General features: G+C 36.7%; 1 protein-coding gene across 1 annotated transcript in view; it reads left to right on the top strand.

The window, feature by feature from the left end:
- Positions 1–24,911, top strand: part of syne2b (spectrin repeat containing, nuclear envelope 2b) — a 123,570-nt gene that overhangs the window by 73,514 nt on the left and 25,145 nt on the right. The window contains 27 exon segments of the mRNA XM_048205700.1: positions 305–418; positions 574–711; positions 2,134–2,334; positions 4,361–4,462; positions 4,853–4,972; positions 6,712–6,909; positions 7,096–7,269; positions 7,813–7,944; positions 8,051–8,262; positions 8,689–8,818; positions 9,880–10,380; positions 10,766–10,915; positions 11,691–11,867; positions 11,946–12,101; positions 12,433–12,573; positions 12,685–12,855; positions 12,981–13,114; positions 13,197–13,392; positions 13,931–14,113; positions 14,345–14,458; positions 14,546–14,700; positions 15,260–15,407; positions 15,492–15,586; positions 16,238–16,469; positions 18,193–18,387; positions 21,900–22,025; positions 22,643–22,798. Of these exon segments, the coding sequence (XP_048061657.1) occupies positions 305–418; positions 574–711; positions 2,134–2,334; positions 4,361–4,462; positions 4,853–4,972; positions 6,712–6,909; positions 7,096–7,269; positions 7,813–7,944; positions 8,051–8,262; positions 8,689–8,818; positions 9,880–10,380; positions 10,766–10,915; positions 11,691–11,867; positions 11,946–12,101; positions 12,433–12,573; positions 12,685–12,855; positions 12,981–13,114; positions 13,197–13,392; positions 13,931–14,113; positions 14,345–14,458; positions 14,546–14,700; positions 15,260–15,407; positions 15,492–15,586; positions 16,238–16,469; positions 18,193–18,387; positions 21,900–22,025; positions 22,643–22,798 (4,551 nt within the window).

Below are 24,911 nucleotides of genomic sequence, written 5' to 3'. Positions count from 1 at the left end.
TTGTGTAATGCCTTGAACATGAGCTGGTATATGCAAATATTGGGGTCATACATATTAATGATCCCGACTGTTACGTAACAGTCGGTGTTATGTTGAGATTCGCCTGTTCTTCGGAGGTCTTTTAAACAAATGAGATTTATATAAGAAGGAGGAAACAATGGTGTTTGAGACTGTATGTCATTTCCATGTACTGAACTCTTGTTATTCAACTATGCCAAGGTAAATTCAATTTTTAATTCTAGGGCACCTTTAATATATATGCTATCTAATTTGTGTGTGTGTGTGTGTGTGTGTGTGTGTACAGATCCTTGCTCCATCTGTGTGTTTGTGGAGTGGAGCTGCTGTTTCTCTTTGTCTGCAGGAGATTCAAACCAACATCTCACAGCTTAAAGAACTGCAAAACTCATCAGTTACACAGGTGTCAATAACAAACACATATCCTATCACATACCATAAAAAATTACTGTTTATAACACTAACACAGACAGATACCATGATACACACCCAGTCATGACAGTCTAGCCCAGAGATAACAGAATTATATTTAACTGATCTGTCTGTGTGTTTGTGCAGGACCATCAGTCTCTGGATGAAGGTCTGTTTGAAGTGTTGAGTGGGGTGAATCTCACACTTGGCTCTCTCACACACACTCTTGTGTTTCAGCCAGCAACCTCACACACTGACAGACTAAACCAGCTGCAGCAGCTACAGGTATCCATCCATCCATCATTCATTCTATTTATCTTTCTATTTATCTATATGTTGGTCTGTCGTTCATCTGTCTATCTAGCTATCTATCTATTATGGGTGTAATGGTACACAAACATGACGGTTCAGTACGTACCTCCGTTTTGAAGTCGGTACGGGTTCTGTACAGCAGGTACACATTTGTTTTTTTGAACAAATGTGTCTCTGTGTTTAAATAAATGAAATTATAATTAACATTTTCTTAAGGATAAAAAATCTCTCTTAGCTAATGCTGTAAACTACATAGTGAGCCCTTACTTGCACGCTTATATAATATTAAAGGTTACAATTAACAACAGAACCCAAATAATTAAATTCAGTTATTATTTAACATTTCGATCGATCGTCTCCTCCTCTTCTTCTGTTTTTTTTTCTGTGCATTACCGAGCAATCCCCCCTCCCCGATCGATCACCTTTGACCATACACTGTAAAAAAATATGGACCATGCACATTCACTCTCTTCCATTGTAGTAAAGTGTAGCCGCTGTCATGAGAAATCTTGGAACCCGAGTCTGCGCATTAGTGAGTGTGAAGTGGAGCCGCGGTATCAAGGCCCCGCCCACACTCACGCAGAATCGGTTAGTAGTTTACTGTAGACTAGAGCAACTCATTATGTTGGTGTGAAATGGAAATATAGAAGTTAAAGTTAAAGCTAAAATGACAGAAACCATCTTAAAAAATGTATTTGAAGTGTAATTTTATTGTTTAGTTTGTCTAACAAAAGTAAATCCTAAACGCCCCCAGGTGGCTGGATGCAGTATAGGTCATAAACCCCGCCCTCTTCATGTAATCTAATGGGACTTTCAGGATTTATGCGGCACACTTTCCTGTGACCAACTGTATAGACCTGGGTATACTTATTTTATATTTTTTTACACATACACACAGTCAAGCAAAGTATACTTCACTTGACGCAAACTCTCCCCACAAGTTTCAACCCATGTAAATATATTTGTATTCTTTCATGCTAGAGTTGTACATATAAGGGTACTTTCTAACCTCTTTGCACAATCTGTCATCTTTATAGGCCTCCATTGTCGCTGGAGCTTGCATGCGTTCTGGTCTGTTCTGTTTATGCAGGTTTTCTTCGACTACTTCGTAAAAAGTAAACTATACTTTTGGCTTATTCGTCATGTGACTATGCACTGAACCATTACATCCATACCATGACCATTTGGGATGAAAACATGTTCCGTTACACCCCTACTAACTATCTATCTATCTATCTATCTATCTATCTATCTATCTATCTATCTATCTATCTATCTATCTATCTATCTATCTATCTATCTATCTATCCGTCTATCCGTCTATCTGTCTGTTTATTTATTTATCTTGTTTCCATTCATTCATCCATTACTCCCCATTTCTTCTCTGATTCATAGAATTTATCTGCAGAGCTAAACTCCTTGGGTGCCATATTGACCTCCCAGGAGTCAGAGGTCATAAATTTGTTAGGTTCGGGTTCAGAGGTATCCTCCACCTGTTTTGACCTGCTGACGCAGCGTGTATGTGACATTCAAAAGACTCTGGCGGAAAAACAGGAGCAGCTACAGGAGCGAATAAAACACTCGACTCAGCTGCAGGTCAGATTTCTGTCTGCTTCTATCTATTTATTACCAACACAAACTGATGAGATGGATGTGCAGGCACTTGAAAATTCTCCTGCAGATTAAGTTACTAGACTACACTAAATAGATCAGAAAATGTATGCTTATGTGTTTACAGTGTTATGTGTCAGCAGTTAAGTTTTTACACCCCAAACCCACAGATGTCTCACCCTCATAACTGTCACAAATACCCATTTGTTTGTAACTAACTAACTTGTGTCATCATAATGAGACATTTTCAGTCTTATATTTAATCCCATAGTTATGTCTCTGCATTTAAGATGTACGGAAGAGGATTAGGGCCAAGCAATAATAAAAAAATAAAACCATCTCGAGATTAAAGTTGTTAAATTTTGAGAAAAAACTCATTAAATTTTGAGAAAAAAAGTCAAAATAAAATGTTGAGAATAAACTCATTAAATTACGAGAAAAAATTCATTAAATTTTGAGAAAAAAGTCAAAATAAAATGTTGAGAATAAACTCATTAAATTACGAGAAAAAATTTGTTAAATTTCAAGAAAAAGTCGAGATAAAATGTTGAGAATAAACTCGTTAAATTACAAGAAAAAACTTGTTAAATTTCAAGAAAAAAGTCGAGATAAAATGTTGAGAATAAACTCTTTAAATTACGAGAAAAAACATGTTAAATTTCGAGAAAAAAGTCGAGATAAAATGTTGAGAATAAACTCGTTAAATTACGAGAAAAAACTTGTTAAATTTCGAGAAAAAAGTCGAGATAAAATGTTGAGAATAAACTCTTTAAATTACGAGAAAAAACTCGTTAAATTTCGAGAAAAAAGTCGAGATAAAATGTTGAGAATAAACTCTTTAAATTACAGGAAAAAACTCGTTAAATTTCAAGAAAAAAGTCGAGATAAAATGTTGAGAATAAACTCGTTAAATTACAGGAAAAAACTCGTTAAATTTCAAGAAAAAAGTCGAGATAAAATGTTGAGAATAAACTCTTTAAATTACGAGAAAAAACTCGTTAAATTTCAAGAAAAAAGTCGAGATAAAATGTTGAGAATAAACTCTTTAAATTACGAGAAAAAACTCGTTAAATTGAGGAAAAAAGTCGAGATAAAATGTTGAGAATAAACTCTTTAAATTACAAGAAAAAAACTCGTTAAATTTTGAGAAAAAAGTCGAGATAAAATGTTGAGAATAAACTCTTTAAATTACAGGAAAAAACTCGTTAAATTTCAAGAAAAAAGTCGAGATAAAATGTTGAGAATAAACTCGTTAAATTACAGGAAAAAACTCGTTAAATTTCAAGAAAAAAGTCGAGATAAAATGTTGAGAATAAACTCTTTAAATTACGAGAAAAAACTCGTTAAATTTCAAGAAAAAAGTCGAGATAAAATGTTGAGAATAAACTCTTTAAATTACGAGAAAAAACTCGTTAAATTTTGAGGAAAAAAGTCGAGATAAAATGTTGAGAATAAACTCTTTAAATTACAAGAAAAAAACTCATTAAATTTCGAGAAAGTCGAGATAAAATGTTGAGAATAAAGTCATTAAATTACGAGAAAAAAGTTGTTAAATTTCGAGAACAAATTCGTTAAATTACGAGAAATGTCGTTAAATTTCGAGAAAAAAGTTGAGATAAAATGTTGAGAATAAACTTGTTAAATTACGAGAACAAATTCGTTAAATTATGAGAAAAATGTCGTTCAATTTCGAGAAAAATTTCTAGATAAAATGTCGTAATTTAACGAGTTTATTCTCAACATTTTATCTCGACTTTTTTCTTGAAATTTAACGCGTTTTTTCTTGTAATTTAATGAGTTTATTCTCAACATTTTATCTCGACCTTTTTCTCGAAATTTAACAACTTTAATCTCGAGATGGTTTTATTTTTTTTTATTATTGCTTGGCCCTAATCCTCTTCCATAAAGATGAGATGGAAAAAAGTATTTTAATCTACTCTTATTTTAGTTTTTGAAATTTTTGTCCAGTGTGACTTAAATGTAATATTTTCTTGTGTGTCAAACCCTGCAGAAGAGAGTGAAAGACCTGCATGACTCTGTACTAACTAACACGTCGATCCTTCTCCCTACAACTAACGGAGAAACCCACCATGACCTTCACACACAGCTGCAGGTAAGCACACGTGCCTATGAATAAAACTGCCTGTAACACCTGAGGATGAGTGTCTGAAGATTTGTTACACACTACTAATAAAATTGTGCTGAATATCTGAATGAGATAAGCTATAAATGCTTAAATGTCTATCATTCTTCAACAGGACAAAATGCTGAAGTCTTCATTGTACATTTGCTGACTTCAGTGCCAGTTTCTACAATTTTCTAGCATTTTATTTTTCCCCTGACGTTTCTTGCACTAAATACAGCCATACTTTAGTTTTTCTTAGTTCTGATCCACTCATTTGATATTAGACAAGCATCATTCCAGGAGTTGCTTAGAACATTTATGTTCTTTAAGTAAGTAAGTGTTCATTGTGCTTTGCTGTACCTGTGTTTCCATGTGAAGGCCATCACTGGGCAGAAACAGGAAGTGGAGCAGAGTGAGAGAGAGCTGGCAGAAGTCAGAGACAAGACAGAGAGTCAGGATCAGCCCTCATCCATCACACAGCAGATCAGCACACTGGAGGTAAGAGTGTGCGCACCATTCAGAATTTAGAGAATACCTTTTGAATTCCAATTTAGTACCTGGTAGTAAGCATGAGACACAATTGAAATTTAAATCTGAATTTACAGAAGAATTCTAAAGTAGACTTAAAACAGAATGGCTAACAAATACTGTCATTGTCATGTACAGTAAATGCTGTAAGTGTAGTTTTTAATAATATGTTTCATTTTTATCTATGAATTACAAAAATACCATTCAAAACTTTGGGGTTAGTCATATTTTTTGTTGAAAAATAATACAGCAACACTTTACTTAAAGGATTAGTCCACTTTTAAATACACTTTTCCTGATAAATTTACTCACCCCCATGTCATCCAAGATGTTCATGTCTTTCTTTCGTCAGTCGAAAAGAAATTAAGGTTTTTGAGGAAAACATTACAGGATTATTCTCCTTTTGGATTTCAATGGCTACCAACAGATTGAAGGTCAAAATTACAGTTTCAGTGCAGCTTCAAGGGCTTTGAACGATCCCAGATGAGTAATAAGGGTCTTATCTAGCGAATCGATTGGTCATTTTCGAAAAAAAAATACAACCGTTTATGTTTTATAAACAAAATATCGCCTTCAACGTACTTTCCGCTTCCGCATTCTTCATAGCGCTTACGCTGAATGTCCTACGCCTTCCCTATTCAAGTTACGGAAAAAAACGAAACTGGCGCCGCGTTCGTTCCGTAAGTAGAATAGGGAAGGCGTAGGACATTCAGCGTAAGCGTTATGAAGAATGCGGAAGCGGAAAGTACCTTAATTTCTTTTCGACTGACGAAAGAAAGACATAAACATCTTGGATGACATGGGGGTGAGTAAATTTATCAGGAAAAGTGTATTTAAAAGTGGACTAATCCTTTAAAGCCTTTTATGTATAATAGATTATAAAGGTATTCATAATGTACATTATAATGCATTATATACCGAAGTTAAAATGCATTATAATATTTGCAGAGTATTACATCTGAAATTGGTTGTTTGTTTTGTGCTTTAATGCATTATACTTTCTAAAGGCGTAACATATGTACAGTATTATTATGTATTATAACTAAGGATACAATTATTCATGAGACCACATAATACATCATAAGGTGAATTACAATTCATGCATTAAAAATACTTTTATAATGCATTATATATAAAGGCTTTGAGTAAAGGGTTAGCAATACTTTTATTCTGTAAGGACACATTAAATTGATCATGAAGTGACATTTATAATGTTAGAAATTATGTTGGTAACACGTTAGTTTAGGGAACACATATTCACTACTAACTGGGAGTTTTCCCCTCAATAAACTCCTAATTATTGCTTATTGATAGTAAGTACTGGTAAGGTAGTGGTTATGTTTGGGTATGGGGTAGGGTTAAGGGATGTAGAATATGGTCATGCAGAATAAGGCATTAATATGTGCTTTATAAGTACTAATAAACAGCCAATATGCTAGTAATATGCATGCTAATAAGCAACTACTTAATTGTGAATATGAGTTCCCTAATCTAAAGTGTTACCAAGATTTCGATTTCAAATAAATACTGTTCTTTTGTACTTCCTATTCATCAAAGAATCCTAAAAAATGTATAACGGTTTCCACATTAAGCTGCACAACTGTTTTCTACATTAGTGATAAGAAATGTTACTTGACCACCAAAACAACATACAGTATAATCTGATATAATATAATATAACATAATATAATAATATACACTTTCTTTAGGCGGTTTTGGACAGTGTTTGGAGTGATCTAGAGCAGCGCTGTGGAGCTGTTCAATGGAGTCTCGATCAGCAGCAGATGTTTGAAAAAATACTGAAGGGTCTGCAGATGCTCCTGAATCTTGGGAGAGAGAAACTCGCCTGTGCCTCTCAGCTGGAGTTCAGGAATCCAGCACTCCAGACACACCTCAGCACACACACGGTAAACATATCACACACATACAAACACTCTAACTAAATACACTAAACACAAATATATCAACAGCACAAATGCAAAAAAAATGCAAACATGCATTCCATCACACATGAATCATGCACACTATTACCATTTCAGACAGAGCAGGGCCTGCAATCTCTCATTGATTTCTGTAACTTTATAAATCCACAGGTGTTTTTCCGGTCTCTGGCTGCCCACCTGCGAACACTGCAGCAACTGAGTGTGCGGATCCCAGACAGCGCCTCCTCTGGCTGGGAGACTGAAGTGTCTGAGGTGGAACGTCAAGTGTCCAGTGTCGTGCAGCAGGCTCAGGCTGTTGGCACAGTACTACACTCTGCACTGCAGGTATGAGATCGAGGGAATCAAGAAATCATGAGGAATGACACTTCTACAGTTTTTATGTATGGAAAGCTGCATCAATCAAGAAGAATTGGGGATTTGTTAATAAATGAACGAACAAATGGGAACTGACTGATTGAATGGCCAATGTGACCAATAGCAGCTTTTAATATATTTTTTTAGCTAAAACACACTGCCCTCGATAAGAACTTTGATTAGGGCTGCACGATATATCGCATGAGATTGTCACGCGCATTTCGTCAGTAAAGCCGGTTCCCTGATTACCGCTAAATCGCCATCACCTGCTTTCAAATTGAGCGCCATTTAATAGACAGAGCCGTAGATCACTGAAAAGCCACGCAATATCGCGTTCATTATCGAAGGCGATTCATCTGCAATATGAACGCGATATTGCGTGGCTTGTCAGTGATCTACGGCTCTGTCAGGTGATGGCGATTTAGCGGTAATCAGGGAACCGGCTTTACTGACGAAATGCGCGTGACAATCACATGCGATATATCGTGCAGCCCTAACTTTGATATATTTCAGGTTTGCACTCACTGGGATGAAAATCATTCCTGGTTAGAAACACTGCTGCAGAAGTTAGAGGCTCAACTTCCCATAACTCCTCTGTGGGACCAAACTGAGGGGAAGCTCAGTGAGAGTATTTCTGTGTATCAGGTAATGGTTTAAACCTATGTTTAGTAAACTGACCCACATATATACCTTTAAATCAGAATGCAGGCCTATTTAGAGATCGCTGAATTCTTCTTGTTGTTTGTGGTAGAGTGTGTTGGCAGTTCTGGAGCAGAACAGAGCTCGTATCAGTCTGGTTCTGGATGAGGGCCGGAGACAGCAGGAGCAGATGTCTAGTAGTGAAGTGGGTGTACACATATTGGGTGTGTCTACAGCAAGGCTGGAACAGCGATTGGCTGCACTTAAGAGGAGGGTGGAGCATGGACTAGACTCCACCCACCATCTTAAGAAGCTTTGGAACAGGTAAAAGTGAATGATGTGGGTAAATTTAAGTTTGACTATGGACAAAGGTTCTTTATGCAATATGCATCGTTTCTTTTAAAATCACAATATTTAAGGCTTAAGCTAGTCCTAAATGCATGTTTGAGCTGTTTTAACTGAAAGCAACTTGTACATCTTAAAATATGTCAGTTGCATTGTTTTGTCTCAAGATGCAAACCAGTAATTTTTTTGAATGTTTATAAAAGCTACTTAAATGCCCTAACTGAACTAAGGCCTAATCCTGGCTTAGTGCTGTCTGTGAAACTGGGCCTTTGAATCATATGTACTCGCTTAAATTATGTTAAATAAGAGAGAGCTGGTGTAGAAGGACTGAGAGATGGAAAAGGACAGAGAGGATAAATACAAAGTAGGCCTGTTGTATTTATATCATCACTGTATTTTTTCCAGGTACCATAGTGATTTTGAGGCTTTTAATGAGTGGAAAGAACCAGCAAGAGAACGCCTGCATACATGGAAAGATCACATGAACGCAGCTGATCAGGAAGTGGACACCCTCTCCCAGTTTCATCATTTCATAGTCAGTCAACTAGTGATTTCATTTTTAATTAGTATTATTTTGAACAATTATTTTGACCATTTACAGGATATACCATATATACTGTAAAGGGTGAGTTCACCCAAAAATGAAAGTTCTGTCATCATTTACTCACCCTCATGTCATGCCAAACCCATAAGACTTTCTTTCATCTTCAAAACACAAATGAATGAAGATCTTTTAATATTCTGTCCCTTCATTGACAGTCAATGCAACTACCACTTTGCCCCTTCAAAATGTTCATAAAGAGATCATAAAACTAATTCATATGAATTGAGTGGTTTAGTCCACATTGCCTTATATTATGAACAGATTGAATTTAGGCTTTTATTCACATACTGCATACACTTTCATCACCAAACATCAGATATGGTAAACAGATGCTCAAGTATGTTTGCTTGACCTGCAAGAACCAATGAGGTTCATTCTCGTGAGATACGCAGCATGTTTGATCTTCGGCAAGAACCAATGAGGTTTTTTCTTGTGCGTCAAGCAAGTACATTTGAGCTTCTGTTTATGTTTGCTGATCAATGTTTATATGTGAATAAAAGCCTAAATTCAATCTGTTATCATATAAAGCTATTGTGTCTCTTCAGAAAATTTGGACTAAACCACTCAAATCAAATGGATTAGTTTTAGGATCTCTTTATGAACTTTAAGAAGCTACTGTACAAAGTGGTAGTTGTGTAGAATGTCAATGGAGGGACAGAAATCTCTCAGATTTCATTTAAAATATCTTTGTGTTTCGAAGATGAACAAAAGTCTTACGGGTTTGGAATGATATGAGGGTGAGTGATAACAGTGTTTTCATTTTTGGGTGAACTAACCCTTTAAATCTTAATTAAAATTTGATCAACTGCTCACTTTTTCATAGTTACACATCACAAACATTTTTATTTCAGTTTTAGTAATGTTAGCACTTCAACTTATTTTATTGCAGTTGTTATTTCATTAATTTTCAGCCTTTTCAGTTAATGAATACAATTTTAATAGGTTTTGTTTTAGTTAACGTGAACAACACTGTTGTGATGTGTTTGACACAGGAGTTCAATAAGGAGCTAGAGGTGAAATCTGCTCTAAAGGCATCAGTGATCAGCTCTGGATCTTTGATCCTGTTGCTCAGTGAAAGAGAGCATATCATTAAAACACAGAAGATCAGCAGAAGCTCTGGTGCTCCAAGAACATCCACTCCCTCTGGAAATACAACAATCCCTGAAGACCCGGAGCCGAGTGAAACTAGCAATCTCAACCCTGAAGACTCCTCATCTGTAGATGTCATCTTTCCATCAGAGACCAATGTTTCCTCTATTCAAAACATCTCCTCTGAAGAAACTCTTTCAACCACAGAGAGATCAGATGCAAACATCACAAATGAAGGTGTTATCTCTGAGGAACCAATGTCATCTGCACTTGATTTGTCTGTAAAACAAGAAATGGTTCTGTCCCCGGTTCTTCTGGCTCTACAGTCTCAGCTGTCTCAGGTGGAGCAAGACTGGATGGAGATACAGACACACATACCCACCGTCCAACAGAGATTGCACCAGGTACATTTTAGTCTGTACTTCAATTTGTCTGAAATTATAGCATGTACTGCATCATTACTAACTGTTCCCTTTATGGTTGGAAAGAATGCCAGTCAGTTTCATGGTCTTCAGTTTGGAGCATTATCTCTCTGAAGGAGAACATCATTTTTATCATGAAGGTCATGCAGCCATGATTTCCTGTATCTCTCAGCAGCTGATGAAATCTGTGAGGAATAGAGTCTCCTTTCTTCATCCGTTATGAGGCTCTCTTTCTTGTTCTCATCCCTTTTCTTCTTTGATAACATGTGTCCCCCCTCACCTGGCTCCACTGTGTTCTTTCTTCTCTATACTCTCCACCTCTGTCTGTCACTCTCATCTGTCTCTGTGCTGTCTCTCTCCCTCTCAGAGTATGATGGAGAGCCTGTCTCCTGAAGGACTGCTGGCTGATGTGCGTGACTGGATTACAGGTGCTGAGAGCAGGTTACAGGCAGCTGAACGAGAGGGTCACAACACCTGTACTGCCGCCGAGCTCACACACCTGCTCAGAACATATCAGGTACCTTGTTGCCTTTTTATCTCTCTATCAATAATAACATTTTAGCAATTAACAAATAAAATAGATGATCTTGTGTTTGGATTTTATTTTAGCCAAAATGAAATAACAAAGCAAAACAACAGATTATTATTTTACTTTTCACACTTTTTTTTTTTTTTTTTTTAATCTTTTGATGGTGATATAGTTTTAACTTTAAAGGGTTAGTTCACCCAAAAATGAAAATTATGTCATTAATGACTCACCCTCATGTCGTTCCAAACCCGTAAGACCTTCGTTCATCTTCGGAACACAGTTTAAGATATTTTAGATTTAGTCCGAGAGCTTTCTGTCCCTCCATTGAAAATGTATGTACGGTAGACTGTCCATGTCCAGAAAGGTAATAAAAACATCGTCAAAGTAGTCCATGTGACATCAGTGGGTTAGTTAGAATTTTTTGAAGCATCGAAAATACATTTTGGTCCAAAAATAACAAAAACTACGACTTTATTCAGCATTGTATTCTCTTCCGGGTCTGTTGTCAATCCGCATTCACGACTCCGCAGTGACGCTGCTTGTGACAGCTGCTGTGTAGGAGCTTCTTCCATCGCTCTGACTGTAAACGAAGCTCGGGCGCACTAGATAACACGTCAGCAGCTTCTTATGTCAGCAGCGTCACTGCGGAGTCGTGGTAATTAAGGACATAATTTTCATTTTTGGGTGAACTAACCCTTTAAGAAATTTTCAGCAAGATTTCAAAAATGAGTTTTGGTCCTTGTCTTATTTTCTCTCTGTCCAGGGCATGAAGAGAGAGATGGCATGTCAGCAGATGTCTGCTGACTTTATTAATCAGTGTGAGCTGAAGCAGGTCGGTTTTGACTCTCACACCAGCAGGTACAAACACACTGCATTCGCTGAAAGCCTGGGACACGTCAGTCTGCGCTGGCTTACTCTACAGGCTCACCTGAACATACAGGTGACTTTATTAAGTTTATTAGTAAAAAGTACACAGGTAACCAATGCAGATTAACATAGATCGTAATGTGTTTCACAGATTCGACATGTTGAAGAACAGGTGAGGATAAGTGCAGAGCGAGATAACAAACTACACCTCCTGCAGCGCTGGGTCAAACGTCAAAAACAATGGATGCGATTGGCTGAAAGACCCACCAGTCGCTCGTTTGCTGAGAGGAGCCTGAAGGAATGTGAAGTGAGTCGCTGATATTTTCTGGATGTGGTAACTGCTATGTTAATGCTCACATACCTTAAAAGAATTAGTTCACTTTCAAATGAAAATTACCCCAAGCTTTACTCACTCTAAAGCCAACCTAGGTGTATATGACTTTCTTCTTTCTGATGGACACAATCTGCACACAGATAAATCATTTATAATAAATTCTGCAGTATTCCATAAAAACAATTGTTCATTTTAAATTCAAGGTGACTAAAACGTAAAAACTTTCAAAAGTGTTCCAGTTTTGATTTAAATATATTTATATGACATTATGAAGGAATTGTAATTATCTTTTTCACTTTCTCAGGAATTGGAGGAAAAGTTGAAGGCCAAATTCACTGAACTTACTGAGTTGGGAAAGAGGAGACTTGATGAAGAGGACAGGGATAAAGACTTCCTCTCAAAAGCACAAAATCTCTCACAATCTTTGACAGAACTCTCTCAACAGGTACAGAGACAGAAACTTGTTCCTTTGTCTCAAAACAAATCTGCCTTTTGTTATAATCAGTCTTGACTGTGTTTATTAACATTAATAAGGAATTTAATAATAACTTTTTAGAGTAAAGTCCTTGGAAATGCCATGAGGGAGCTGTGTAAGGTGTGGTCTCAGTTTGAAAGTGGGAGGAGCCAGGCAATTGTAAACACAATAAGGATCTGCCAATCACTAGAGTATTACCACGCCCCTCTGCTCTCCCTCTCCACCCTCCAGAACAACATCGATAAGCTACAGGTGCTGGCAATCAATCGCACAGTTTTTCATTCTTTTTTCATCAAGCTATCTCTAATTGGTCACAGTATGACGTATTTTATTTTAATTGTATTAGTTAATTATTTGTTATGATCATATAATCACAGGTCTTAAAAGCTGAGACTGAGGAGTGTGACAGGCAGTGGGAGGATCTTAACAAGACAACATCAATCCTTACTGTTGGAATTAGCACAGACTCTGCCCAGATTTTATCTGAGCACCTAGACAAAGAAAAAGCAAGGTTAAACTTCACACATCACAGCGAAACAATGTGAACGTGTATGTGAATGTTAAAGCTCATACACCTGTGTGTTACCCTCTAGGTGGTCAGAGGTGAAGGAAAAGGTCATACACACCTTGAAGAGTTCGCACAGTCTTCTGAAGGTGTGGCAGAGATACTCTGATGTGCGATGCACCTGCTCAGAGCAGCTCCGACGTCACAGAGAACAGCTTACCATGCTCAACAAAACACCCGCTGACAATAAACAACTCGCACACAGCATCGCAGAGCTGAAGACTGTGAGTGCAATGCAAATTCACAGACAACCATTCATTAAAATAAAACTATAACTATAAAATAAATCAAACTAAAGTGGGGTCCAAAATGTTTCAAACCACATTCAATTTCTAAATCAATGGGATTTTAATTTTTATGATGTAAAACAAAGAAGAAATGATTCTGCACTATTTCTAGGTCAGTAATCAAATAAGCATTATAATTGTGTAATATAATATAATACATTTGTAAAAAAAAAAAAAAAAAAAAATAATATATATATATATATATATATATATATATATATATATATATATATATATATAAATGAATGAATGAATGAATGAATATTTTATTTAAGTGTCATGCACTCATGGTGCCCAGCCCGCATGGGCTTATATATATATATATATATATATATATATATATATATATATATATATATATATATATATATATATATATATATACAAAAATATATTAATAAAGAATGCAAAAGACTTTTGGACTCCACTGTAGTATGTCGCACACTGTCTCACTGTCCTTATTTTCTTCTCGTAGATGTTACAGAAAGGTTCAGAGACTCAGCAGACTGATTTGAATGAAATGCTTGAAGCGTCTAAAGACCTGATTGAACAGGTGGATGATGAAGATGCTGTTTTCATCAGATCAGAATGTCGTTTGTTAACACGAGGTTACCTGCAGTTAGAACAGACTGTGAAAGGACGAATTGAACACATGCAGGTAAGACTAATAAACATTAACATCTGTGTTTTAATAAGTGTTTAAAGAAATAGTTCATATTGTTCCAAACCCATCTCCTCGTATTTTTTAACTGAACACAAAATTTCCATAAATTATCATGATCAAAAACACTATATTAGTGGCATAAAATTATCATAATAGAAGTCTTCTGAAGCCATAAGGGTGAATTTTTAGATGTTCCTTTAATTCAAACTATGTGTGTGTGTCCAGGAGGATCTTGAGCAATTTCAGGAATTTGAAAGGTTATACCAGTCCCTCGAAACACAATTACAACAGTGGGAAAGCAAGCAAAGGATGGACAGCGAACACACAGATATATCTCAGGTGATAAACACACACATGCATAACTCACTAACATCCTTTTATTAAAGAGATACCCAGTGTTAAAGGTTTCTGTTTCCTTGTCTACAGTCGGGTCTGATGGAGATCAGTTCTCTCTCTCCTGATCTGGATCTACTAAACACACTCAGCTACAGGCTGACTCTCAGTGACTCTGTGACACAGAAGCTACAGCACCTTAACAGGAAGTGGGCACAGGCCTCCGCACATGCTCAGGAGAAGTGCAGGTGAGTGCTGGGGAAAGTTACTTTTAAAAGTAATGCATTACAATATTGCGCTACTCCCTAAAAAAGTAACTTATTGCATTACTTTGTTTTTGATTGCTTTTTCTCACCTGGGTTGCTTGTATGTTTTTAATAACAAAAAAAGTTCTGTTTTTGGCACATACAAAGGCCCTTTTACACCAAAAGTGAAATGAATAAGCCTCAGGCTGAAGGAAATGCAAATTTACACCTGTACAGTAGAGGGCGCAGCTCAAACAAACCTTTCAGCTGTGCTGCCGTTCTGGATTGCAGAAGAATAGGACGCAAAAGAAAGTGTATCTAGTCATTTTTGCTTATTAGTATGGTTAAATTCGATGATTAAAGGTCAGCAAGTTTGTTTTGAGGAATACTGAATCTGTTTTTGTGTTAGTGAGATGAGTAAATGCATGCTCACATTAGTCTAGAACTAAAATAACCATCATGTTCAAACAGCACACACATCACCATGCTAGTATCAGGTCCAATATACAAGGTATTGCATGTTTGCTATATGTGTTAATATGTGTATATTATGTGTGTTTAGTGAGTTGCAGGCAGCCTCTCTCCATCAGCAGAGCTTTGAGCAGAGATGTGAGAGCTGGCTGGCTTTCCTACAGCGCATGGAGGACAGATTAGCTGTAGAAATTGCATCAACATACCCTGGACTAAGAGAACAGCAACGCACGCACCAGGTACGACAGTCACACACCCAAATGCTGCTTATATGGATCATAGATCCTATGAAAAATCTAACTTTTTCTCTCCTTATCTTCTAGTGTTTTCAGGCTGAGTTGTCTTTAGGCCATCAGATCCTTCACTCTGTGATCAGCGAATCTCTCCTCCTGTTGCAGAAGGGAGATGTAGAGGACAGGTGACGATTCTCCGCATGTTTCTATCTATTGTTTAGTATGATTTTTGTATTGCTGTTTGAGCTCTGCTTGCGACATACGCTACCTTTTAAAAGTTTGGGGTCAGTAAGAATCTTTTTATTAATTGAATTCATTCTTTTTAGTTCAGCAAGGATGCATTAAATTGATGAAAAGACATAGTAAAACATGTATTAGAAGATATTACAAACAATTTCAAAGAATCCTGAATATGTTTCACGGTTTTCACAAAAATACCTCTTATCAACATTGATAATAATAATAAGCAAAATTTCTTGAGCAACAAATCAGTATATTAGAATGATTTCTGAAGGATCATGTGACACTGAAAGACCGGAGTAATGATGCTGAAAATTCAGTCATCAAAGGAATAAATTACATTTTAAAATATATAAAAATAGAATTTGAAAATGTAATAATATATCACAATATTACTGTTTTTTCTTTGGGTTTGTTCAAATAAATGCAGACTCCAAACTTTAGAATGGTAGTGTAATACTGTATTTATAATTTCATCATAACACATTTGTAAAAAAATAAATATACTCACAATGATTCCTTGTAAGTTGTAGTTTTATTTTTGAAATTCAACATAGGATGTGTAGTTTTACTAACCACCCTACCTGTGCCCTCAGGAGCGACTTCCTGTTAAAACTGGCACAGCTGAGAGAGCACTGGCAGGGGGCGGTGCAGAGAGCAGCTCAACGGCGCGCTCTAGTGGAAGGGCTCATACAGCACTGGCACCTTTATACACACACAATGCAGAAACTCCGCAAACTTCTCACACTCACACACACACTCCTGTCGCCCACCGGTCCCACACACTGTAGTGTCCTGCAGCTGCGCCTCTTGCTGGATGATCTGAAGGTAACAGCATGATTTTTACATATCACTATCATCAATGGCGAAGACATTGTGTTAGTCAAACTATATGCACTGCCATTCAAAAGTTTAGTCAGTAAGATTTTTTTATTGTTTTTGAAAGAAGTCTCTTATGCTTTAATAAAGCTGTATTTATTTGATTAGAAATGCAGTAAAAACAGTAATATTGTGAAATATTATTAGAATTTAAAATAACTGTTTTCTATTTTAAAGGTGCCCTAGAATCAAAAATTGAATTTACCTCGGCATAGTTAAATAACAAGAGTTCAGTACATGGAAAAGACATACATTGAGTTTCAAACTCCATTGCTTCCTCCTTCTTATGTAAATCTCATTTAATCTGTTACGTAACAGTCGGGATCATTAATATGTATGACCCCAATATTTGCATATGCCAGCCCATGTTCAAGGCATTAGACAAGGGCAGCCAGTATTAACGTCTGGATCTGTGCACAGCTGAATCATCAGACTAGGTAAGCAAGCAAGAACAATAGCGAAAAATGGCAGATGGAGCGATAATAACTGACATGATCCATGATATCATGATATTTTTAGTGATATTTGTAAATTGTCTTTCTAAATGTTTCATTAGCATGTTGCTAATGTACTGTTAAATGTGGTTAAAGTTACCATCGTTTATTACTGTATTCGTGGAGACAAGAGTCGTCGCTATTTTCATTATTAAACACTTGCAGACTGTATAATGCATAAACACAACTTCTTTGTAAATCTCTCCAACAGTGTAGCTTTAGCCGGTTAGCCACGGAGCATATAGCTTCAAACTCATTCAGAATCAAATGTAAACATCCAAATAAATACTTTACTCACAGGAATCGATGCATGCATGCAGCATGAATGACGAACATCTTGTAAAGATCCATTTGAGGGTTATATTAGCTGTGTGAACTTTGTTTATGCACTGTATAACTGCACTTATAGTCGAGAGCTGGGGGGGGGCAGGGAGCAAGAGATTTAAAGGGGCCGCAGCCTGAATCGGTGCATAGTTAATGATGCCCCAAAATAGGCAGTTAAAAAAATTAATTAAAAAAATTTTGAGCTGAAACTTCACAGACACATTCAGGGGACACCTTAGACTTATATTACATCTTTTGAAAAGACGTTCTACGGCACCTTTAATACATTTTAAAATGTAATTTATTTCTATGATGACAAAGCTGAATTTTTAGCAGCCATTACTCCAGTCTTCTAACATTTCTTATTATTATCAATGGCAGTTGTGCTGCTCAATATTTTTGTGGAAACCGTGATTTTTGAATACAAAGTTCAAGTGAGCATTTTTAAAAATAGAAATCTTTTGTAAATTTATAACTGTCACTTTGATCAATATTAATTTCTTTAAATTTTACTGACTCTTACCTTTTTAACAATAGTGTATAGATCTACACCTAAAAAAATTGCATAGGTCTATACATTTCTATCCATTTTTATACATTTAAAATTTGCAATTATCTCTTCAGGTAATGATTCCCAAAAAATTGTGATTATTGCCATAGAAACATTATTAATTTTATATTATAGATTTTCTTATTATTTTTTTGTTGAATTAAGTGAATTAATTTATTTATTCTCTCTTTATACTATAATGACTGATGAGCTTGCAGTTGTTTCATCTCTGTCTCTTTTTTCTGTCCCCGTTCACTCTCTCTCTCTCTTCTCTCTCTATCTCTCTCTCTGTCCCTGTGTAAAGCGAACAGAGCTGTTGTTTCATAGGTCAATCTCTGCGTATCTGTGTGTGATGGAGGTAGGCAGGCAGCTGTTTTCGGTGAGTGACACACAGACGCAGATGCAGCTGCAGACAGACCTGGCAGCTCTGCAGGAGGACTGGGAGCAGTGCCAGTGCATGCTGGGAAAGAGAAAGACCCTCACATCTGACATCATAAAGGTAAGATGGTTTGATTAGGTGTGAAATGGGACCTTTGAATGAACTAACTCTTGTGCTTTATTGCTTAGTTCTATAGACATCCTGCTGTGTTTACAAACTAGACTTTTATGATAATCTCAGCAATGTTTATCCTTATCTTTATGTTGAAGGTCAAAGGTCACATGGAAAATCCATAAATCCAAGTGAGTTGGTTTGTGTGATCAGACTTGATTTCAGAACAGGGTTCTCAAGATCATGGAAATCTGGAAATATTATGGAATTTCAAAATTATGACTTCCAAACCAGGGAAAGTAATTATTTAGTAGTTGAAATGTCCTTAATTTGTATATACAATATACATATATTTAAAATTGTTCGATGCTTAGCTGTGAAATATTTTATCATCTAGAATTGTATCTTGTATCTTGTAAGTAAAGTGGAATCACTTTACTTTTTAAAAAAAAAAAAAAATCCTTATCCAGTAATCACAAACAAATAGAAAAGTTTATTTTCTAGATTCCAGATATCTTTCTTATCTGCATATCAGCATTTATGAGGTTAAAGTTTATATAACAAAACAATTACCACAAAGTGAAATTTGCCCTGGGAGATTTTATGATTTGATTTAGATGGAAATAGCAGTTTATGGATTGTCATCCTGACGAGCACCTGCTCAGAGCTGCTCCAGAGCACACACCCTGTTAACTGTCCTTCCCTTTATAGACGCGTCTAAAAGTGTTTCACTTCACCAGGAATAAACTGCCATTACATGCTCCCAGTCCAGAATGTTACAGGACAACACAAAATGTTGGATTGTGTGTATTTTGTGTGTAGAATAAGGTGATATTGTATTATAGTGCTTTTGTGCAGGAATGGGTCCAGCTGAGTTTGACCTACATTCCCTCTGATCCCACAGCTGGACTAATCCAGATCAGACATTTACAAACACTAACACACAAGCACATTCATTTTAATATCAGTATTCCTGACCTGAAAAGTCTTTATGCAGGTCAGCCAGTCTATAAAATGTTCTATCTGTCTGTCTGTCTGTCTGTCTGTCTGCAGTATCTATTTGTCTGCCTGTCTGTCTGTCCGTCTGTCTATCCGTCTCTGTCTGTCTTTCCATCTGTCTATCTGTCTCTGTCTGTCTATCCGACTGTCTATCTGTCTCTGTCTGTCTATCTGTCTGTCCATCCATCTGTCTGTCTGTCTATCTACAGTATATATCTGACTATTTGTCTGTCTGTCTATTCATCTGTCTCTCTCTGTCTGTCTACAGTATCTATTTATCTGCCTGTCTGTCTATCCGTCTGTCTATCTGTCTCTGTCTGTCTATCCGATTGTCTCTTTGTCTCTGTCTGTCTATCCGACTGTCTATCCATCTGTCTGTCTGTCCATCCATCTGTCTGTCTGTCTATCTACAGTATCTATCTGACTATTTGTCTGTCTGTCTGTCTGTCTGTCTGTCTGTTCATCTGTCTCTCTCTGTCTTCCTACAGTATCTATTTGTCTGCCTGTCTGTCTATCTGTCTGTCTATCTGTATCTGTCTGTCTATCCAACTGTCTATCCGTCTGTCTGTCTGTCCATCCATCTGTCTGTCTATCTACAGGATCTATCTGACTATTTGTCTGTCTGTCTATTCGTCTGTCTCACTCTGTCTGTCCGGCTGTCTGTCTGTCTGTCTGTCTGTCTGCCCGTCCATCCGTCTGTCTGTCCATCTGTCTATCTACAGGATCTATCTGACTATTTGTCTGCCTGTCTGTCTGTCTGTCTATCTACAGTATCTATCTGACTATTTGCCTGTCTGTTTGTCTATCCGTCTGTCTGTCTGTCTATATATAGTATCTATCTGACTATTTGTCTGTCTGTCTATCCATCTGTCTGTCTGTCTACAATATCTATCTGACTATTTGTCTGTCTGTCTATTCGTCTGTCTCTCTCTGTCTATCCGCCTGTCTGTCCTTCTGTCTGTCTGTCTATCCATCTGTCTATCTACAGTATCTATCTGACTATTTGTCTGCCTGTCTGTCTATCCTTCTGTCTGTCTGTCTATCTACAGTATCTATCTGACTATTTGCCTGTCTGTTTGTTTATCCGTCTGTCTGTCTGTCTATATATAGTATCTGACTATTTGTATGTCTATCCATCCATCTGTCTGTCTGTCTGTCTGTCTATCTACAATATCTATCTGATTATTTGCCTGTCTGTTTGACTGCCTATCCGTCCATCTGTCTGTCTGTTTGTTTGTCTGTCTGTCTATCCATCTATCTATCTGTCTGTCTGTCTGTCTGTCTACAATATCTATCTGACTATTTGCCTGTCTGTTTGTCTGCCTATCCGTCCATCTGTCTGTCTATCTATTTGTTTGTTTGTCTGTCTGTCTATCCATCTATCTGTCCGTCTGTCTGTCTATCTGTCTATCTATCTACAGTATCTATCTGACTATTTGCCTGCCTGTCTATCCATCTGTCTGTCTGTCTACAATATCTGTCTGACTATTTGTCTGTCTGTCTGTCTATTCGTCTGTCTCTCTCTGTCTATCCGCCTGTCTGTCCGTCCGTCCGTCTGTATGTCTATCCATCTGTCTATCTACAGTATCTATCTGACTATTTGCCTGTCTGTTTGTCTATCCGTCTGTCTGTTTGTCTGTCTATATATAGTATCTGTCTGACTATTTGTCTGTCTGCCTATCCATCTGTCTGTCTGTCTGTTTGTTTGTCTATCTATCTGTCTATCTGTCTGACTATTTGTCTGTCTGTCTGTCTGTTTTCCTCTCTCTGTCTGTTTCTCTGTTCCTCATCCATAGTTGACCTTGATTGCAGTTCAGATAATATGAAGACAGAAAACACAGTCAGTGTATGTGTGTGTGTTCATGAGTACATGCACTTGTCATGTGCTAAAGGGTTTACAGTAAAGCCTGTCTAGGGATTTACAGCTCTCCCTGTCTGTCTTAGCTTTTCTATCTCTTTCTCACAGTGCATAGTCTGTCTTCATTTCTCATCCATCCCCTTATAGTAATGAATGTCAGTTCAATGCACTTTCCTCTGTGCGGTATGTGTTATTATAATAGGGTTTTACATGTATTATACTGTATGTGAGTTGTGGCTTGTGTGGACACATGGGTCTGAAGCAGTGAACTTTTATTCCAGTACAGTGCAGTACAGTGGTAGCATGTAGATCTGTGTGTGTTGTGATAACCCCATGCATGTATGTGTGTTTTCATAGCCCTTAGTGTTGACTTAACTTCTCATTTGTCTCTAAGCCGAGACATTGGTCTGATGTAGTGCACACTGACCTTCCACAGTGGATATCTGGACACCTGTCCATGTGTTTGTGTGTACAGATCTGTCGTCACATATCCATAAGCTTCCATTGTTTTCTCTGCATTATTTTTGGCTTTCCCTGACTGATAAGGACTCGGGTCGAGCCCATATCAAAATAAAGAGGCTTATAGATCAGATATTAAATCAAGAACATGTCAGAGCATTATAGCAGCCTCTATTGCATATGTTTTTGTTATTTTATTTTAAAGAAGTGGGAGACCTGTGAGACCAGACTAGCTGATCAGGCCCAGCGCCTAGAGGAACTACGAGCCAGACTAAAGCAGTCAATCCCAGATCAGCAGGAGGAGATGGAAGAAGAACGTCTCCTTGTGAAGGTACACTAACTCCAAGAAGTGAACAACACTGTAATGATCTTGGATGACTGTAAAAATGCTACGGTAAAACCCTGCTAATTGGCTAACAGTAAATTCCCTTACTAAGTAATATAAAAAACTGTAATAAATCTTAACAGGACATTTTACAGTAAAATGACTGTAAAATGACTTGTTACAGGAAACGTCCCCCTGGTAAGACCTGGGGTGAAGAATTGCTCAATTGCCAATTTTGTCCAAAAAAAAAAAAAAAACATAACAAAATACTGATAAATACTTTAATGAAAAAACATACTTCAACAGTTGTGTTGTTTTGTAAAGTTAAAAGCACCTATAGTGACAGTTAGCAGTTAGCCTGTGCTAAAGTCACACATAACAGCTTTTGTTTGTGCTGCCTGACACTTTGGATTTCCCTTCCTCCCTGCTATAGGCTTATTCCACTGTGATTCTCCCCCCTCTCTCTCTCTCTCTCTCTCTCTCTCCTCTGCCCTCCCCCTTTGTCCTGTGGGCTTTAATCTCGTTGGGCCAGAGGGTGAGAGAGAGATTGCGTGAGACAGAACTGGGACGTGTGGCAGTGTTTTCCGTCAGTGTGTGTGACAGTGGTGTGTTATGTTATGCAGGAGGTTCAGGATTGTTTAGAGGACTGGGCCGTCAGTCTTTCCGAGCTCAGCACCATGAAGACGGACCTGTCCCAGTACATCCTCACCGATGACGTCCTCCTCCTGCAGGAGCAAGTGGATCATCTGCACTGCCAGTGGGAAGAACTCTGTCTCAAAGTAAGACACACAAACATTACCTAGCAGACATACCATAGACTTTTGTATATATATATATATATATATATATATATATATATATATATAATATAATATATATATATATATATATATATATATATAATATAAATTATTTACTTTATTTAATAATTTTACCTTTTGAGAAGGTCCCCATCTGTCCTCAAAAGGAGGTTTTGTCAGATGTAGCAAACTTCTAGTGACTCTTTTATTGCAACAGTATAGCTAAGTAAACCCATGCACATGCAAATAGTTGTTATTTTTGTAAACTTTTATTTAGAGATGGCTGCATTAAGCAAAGATACTAGGAGGAAACAAAGCAAATATAAAGCCTACAGGAATTTCTTCCATGAAACATTGGCGGCTGTTTGTAACTCATTGAACTGACTGATTAACCTTGTTGTGTGTGTGTGTGTGTGTGTGTGTGTGTGTGTGTGTGTGTGTGTGTGTGTAGTTGAAGGAAATATTTAACCGTAAAATAAGATGTATGAATCTGTACTATTTTTATGTGGTTTCGAGGGGGAAAAGTGAAGATATTTAGTAACCACTGCTTTACACAACATCCTGGATGTCCTCAAAGGCATGTTTTGTCATATTTAACTTTTGGAGACACTTTGTCCCCAAATACTGCTAAGTAAACCTACACACACAGACAACATGCTCAAAGGAATTCCAGCTATTTTAAATACAATGTTAGCACACCATCAATACCCAAGAAACAGATGTGAGGATTTGTTTGATGTTTTTTCATCAGTGCTCATTGATTCAGCTGGAGTCATTGTTCCTGTGAAGTTTCTTGATGAATGATGTTCTGGTGACTATGATCCATATATTGATTTACTCTCTGTGCATCACTCGCATGAGGTCTCACTGGTGTTGAATATGGTCCTGGATCAGTCAGCTGGAGTCTCCTGGGGTCATGTTTTGGGGGTCTGGTGTGAGTTTTGGGGTGGGTAGGGGTCTTTGACACTGGAAGGAGTGAGCAGATGGTAGAGAGTGAAGGACACAGAGAAAAGACACAGAGAAGTGAATAGAAGCAGGAGTCTTTAGCTCTTTGTTTTGGAAATCACTCCCAGTGTGAGTCTGTCACACGCCGGAGTGTGAGTGTGTGTCTGTAGGGGGTGGTTGTGGAGGTGTTGCCTGGTAACAATGAAGTCCACATGTTGAGTTAGTTTGGATTTTAAAACTTTCTAGTGACAAGGTTCATAGAGATGTTTTGGCTGGAGATCTGATTATTTTAACAGAACTTATGTAACAACTGAATACCCTGCTTCCCTGTAAAGTACTCATATTTTTATTTTCCAAATTATTAACCTGTTTTACGAGTCTCTTTTAAATGAAATTTAATCTCTAATTTATTAGCATGAACCTGTAAACATACAGAATATTTTAGATCACCTAAATATATCGCTAATACTAGTAAAATATATAGTTAAAATATATAGTTCACATATTTTAAGGTTAAATGTATGTATGTATGTATGTATATTTATATATATATTTAATTATTTATTTATAGGGTGTGTCACAAAAACATGTTTAGATCACAAGATCACAATTGGTCCACAAATTAAAAGAAAAATGCAGCAAAATAAAGTAGATTTTGCATTTAAAAAAATAAATACAATAATCAAAAATAAACATTTGAATTTACATAATTTTCATAATAATTAAGCATATTTTCCCAGAAATCACCAGCTTGGAACACCACCTTGAAATTATTTATATCTAAATACTCAGCAGTTTTGAAATATTGAGCTTCAAAGTTTTTGCATTCCATACTCCTTTGTGGATAGACCCTTTTTGTTTTATTAAAAAAAAAAAAAAAAAAAAAAAAAAAATCCCAAACACTTAAAGAAAAACATCACATAATGTAAATATGTTAAGAATAATAAGAATATGTGAATAACTCAATTTTGACAATTTTGTTCACGTTTTAAGGGTTGTTGTTTATCATTTATATATTATATATATTTTTTATTCTCAATAGGTTTCCATTACTGTGATACAGTAGTTTTTTGTATTACAGTAAAAATACCTGTAATACGTTTGTTTTTTTTAAAATCAGTATAAAAAGCAGTACAATAATTAATGT

Source organism: Megalobrama amblycephala, linkage group LG10 (assembly GCF_018812025.1).
Source record: "Megalobrama amblycephala isolate DHTTF-2021 linkage group LG10, ASM1881202v1, whole genome shotgun sequence".
Taxonomy (NCBI): Eukaryota; Metazoa; Chordata; class Actinopteri; order Cypriniformes; family Xenocyprididae; genus Megalobrama; species Megalobrama amblycephala.
Note: the sequence above shows the minus strand (reverse complement) of the source record. Positions and strands in the feature narration are given on the sequence as shown.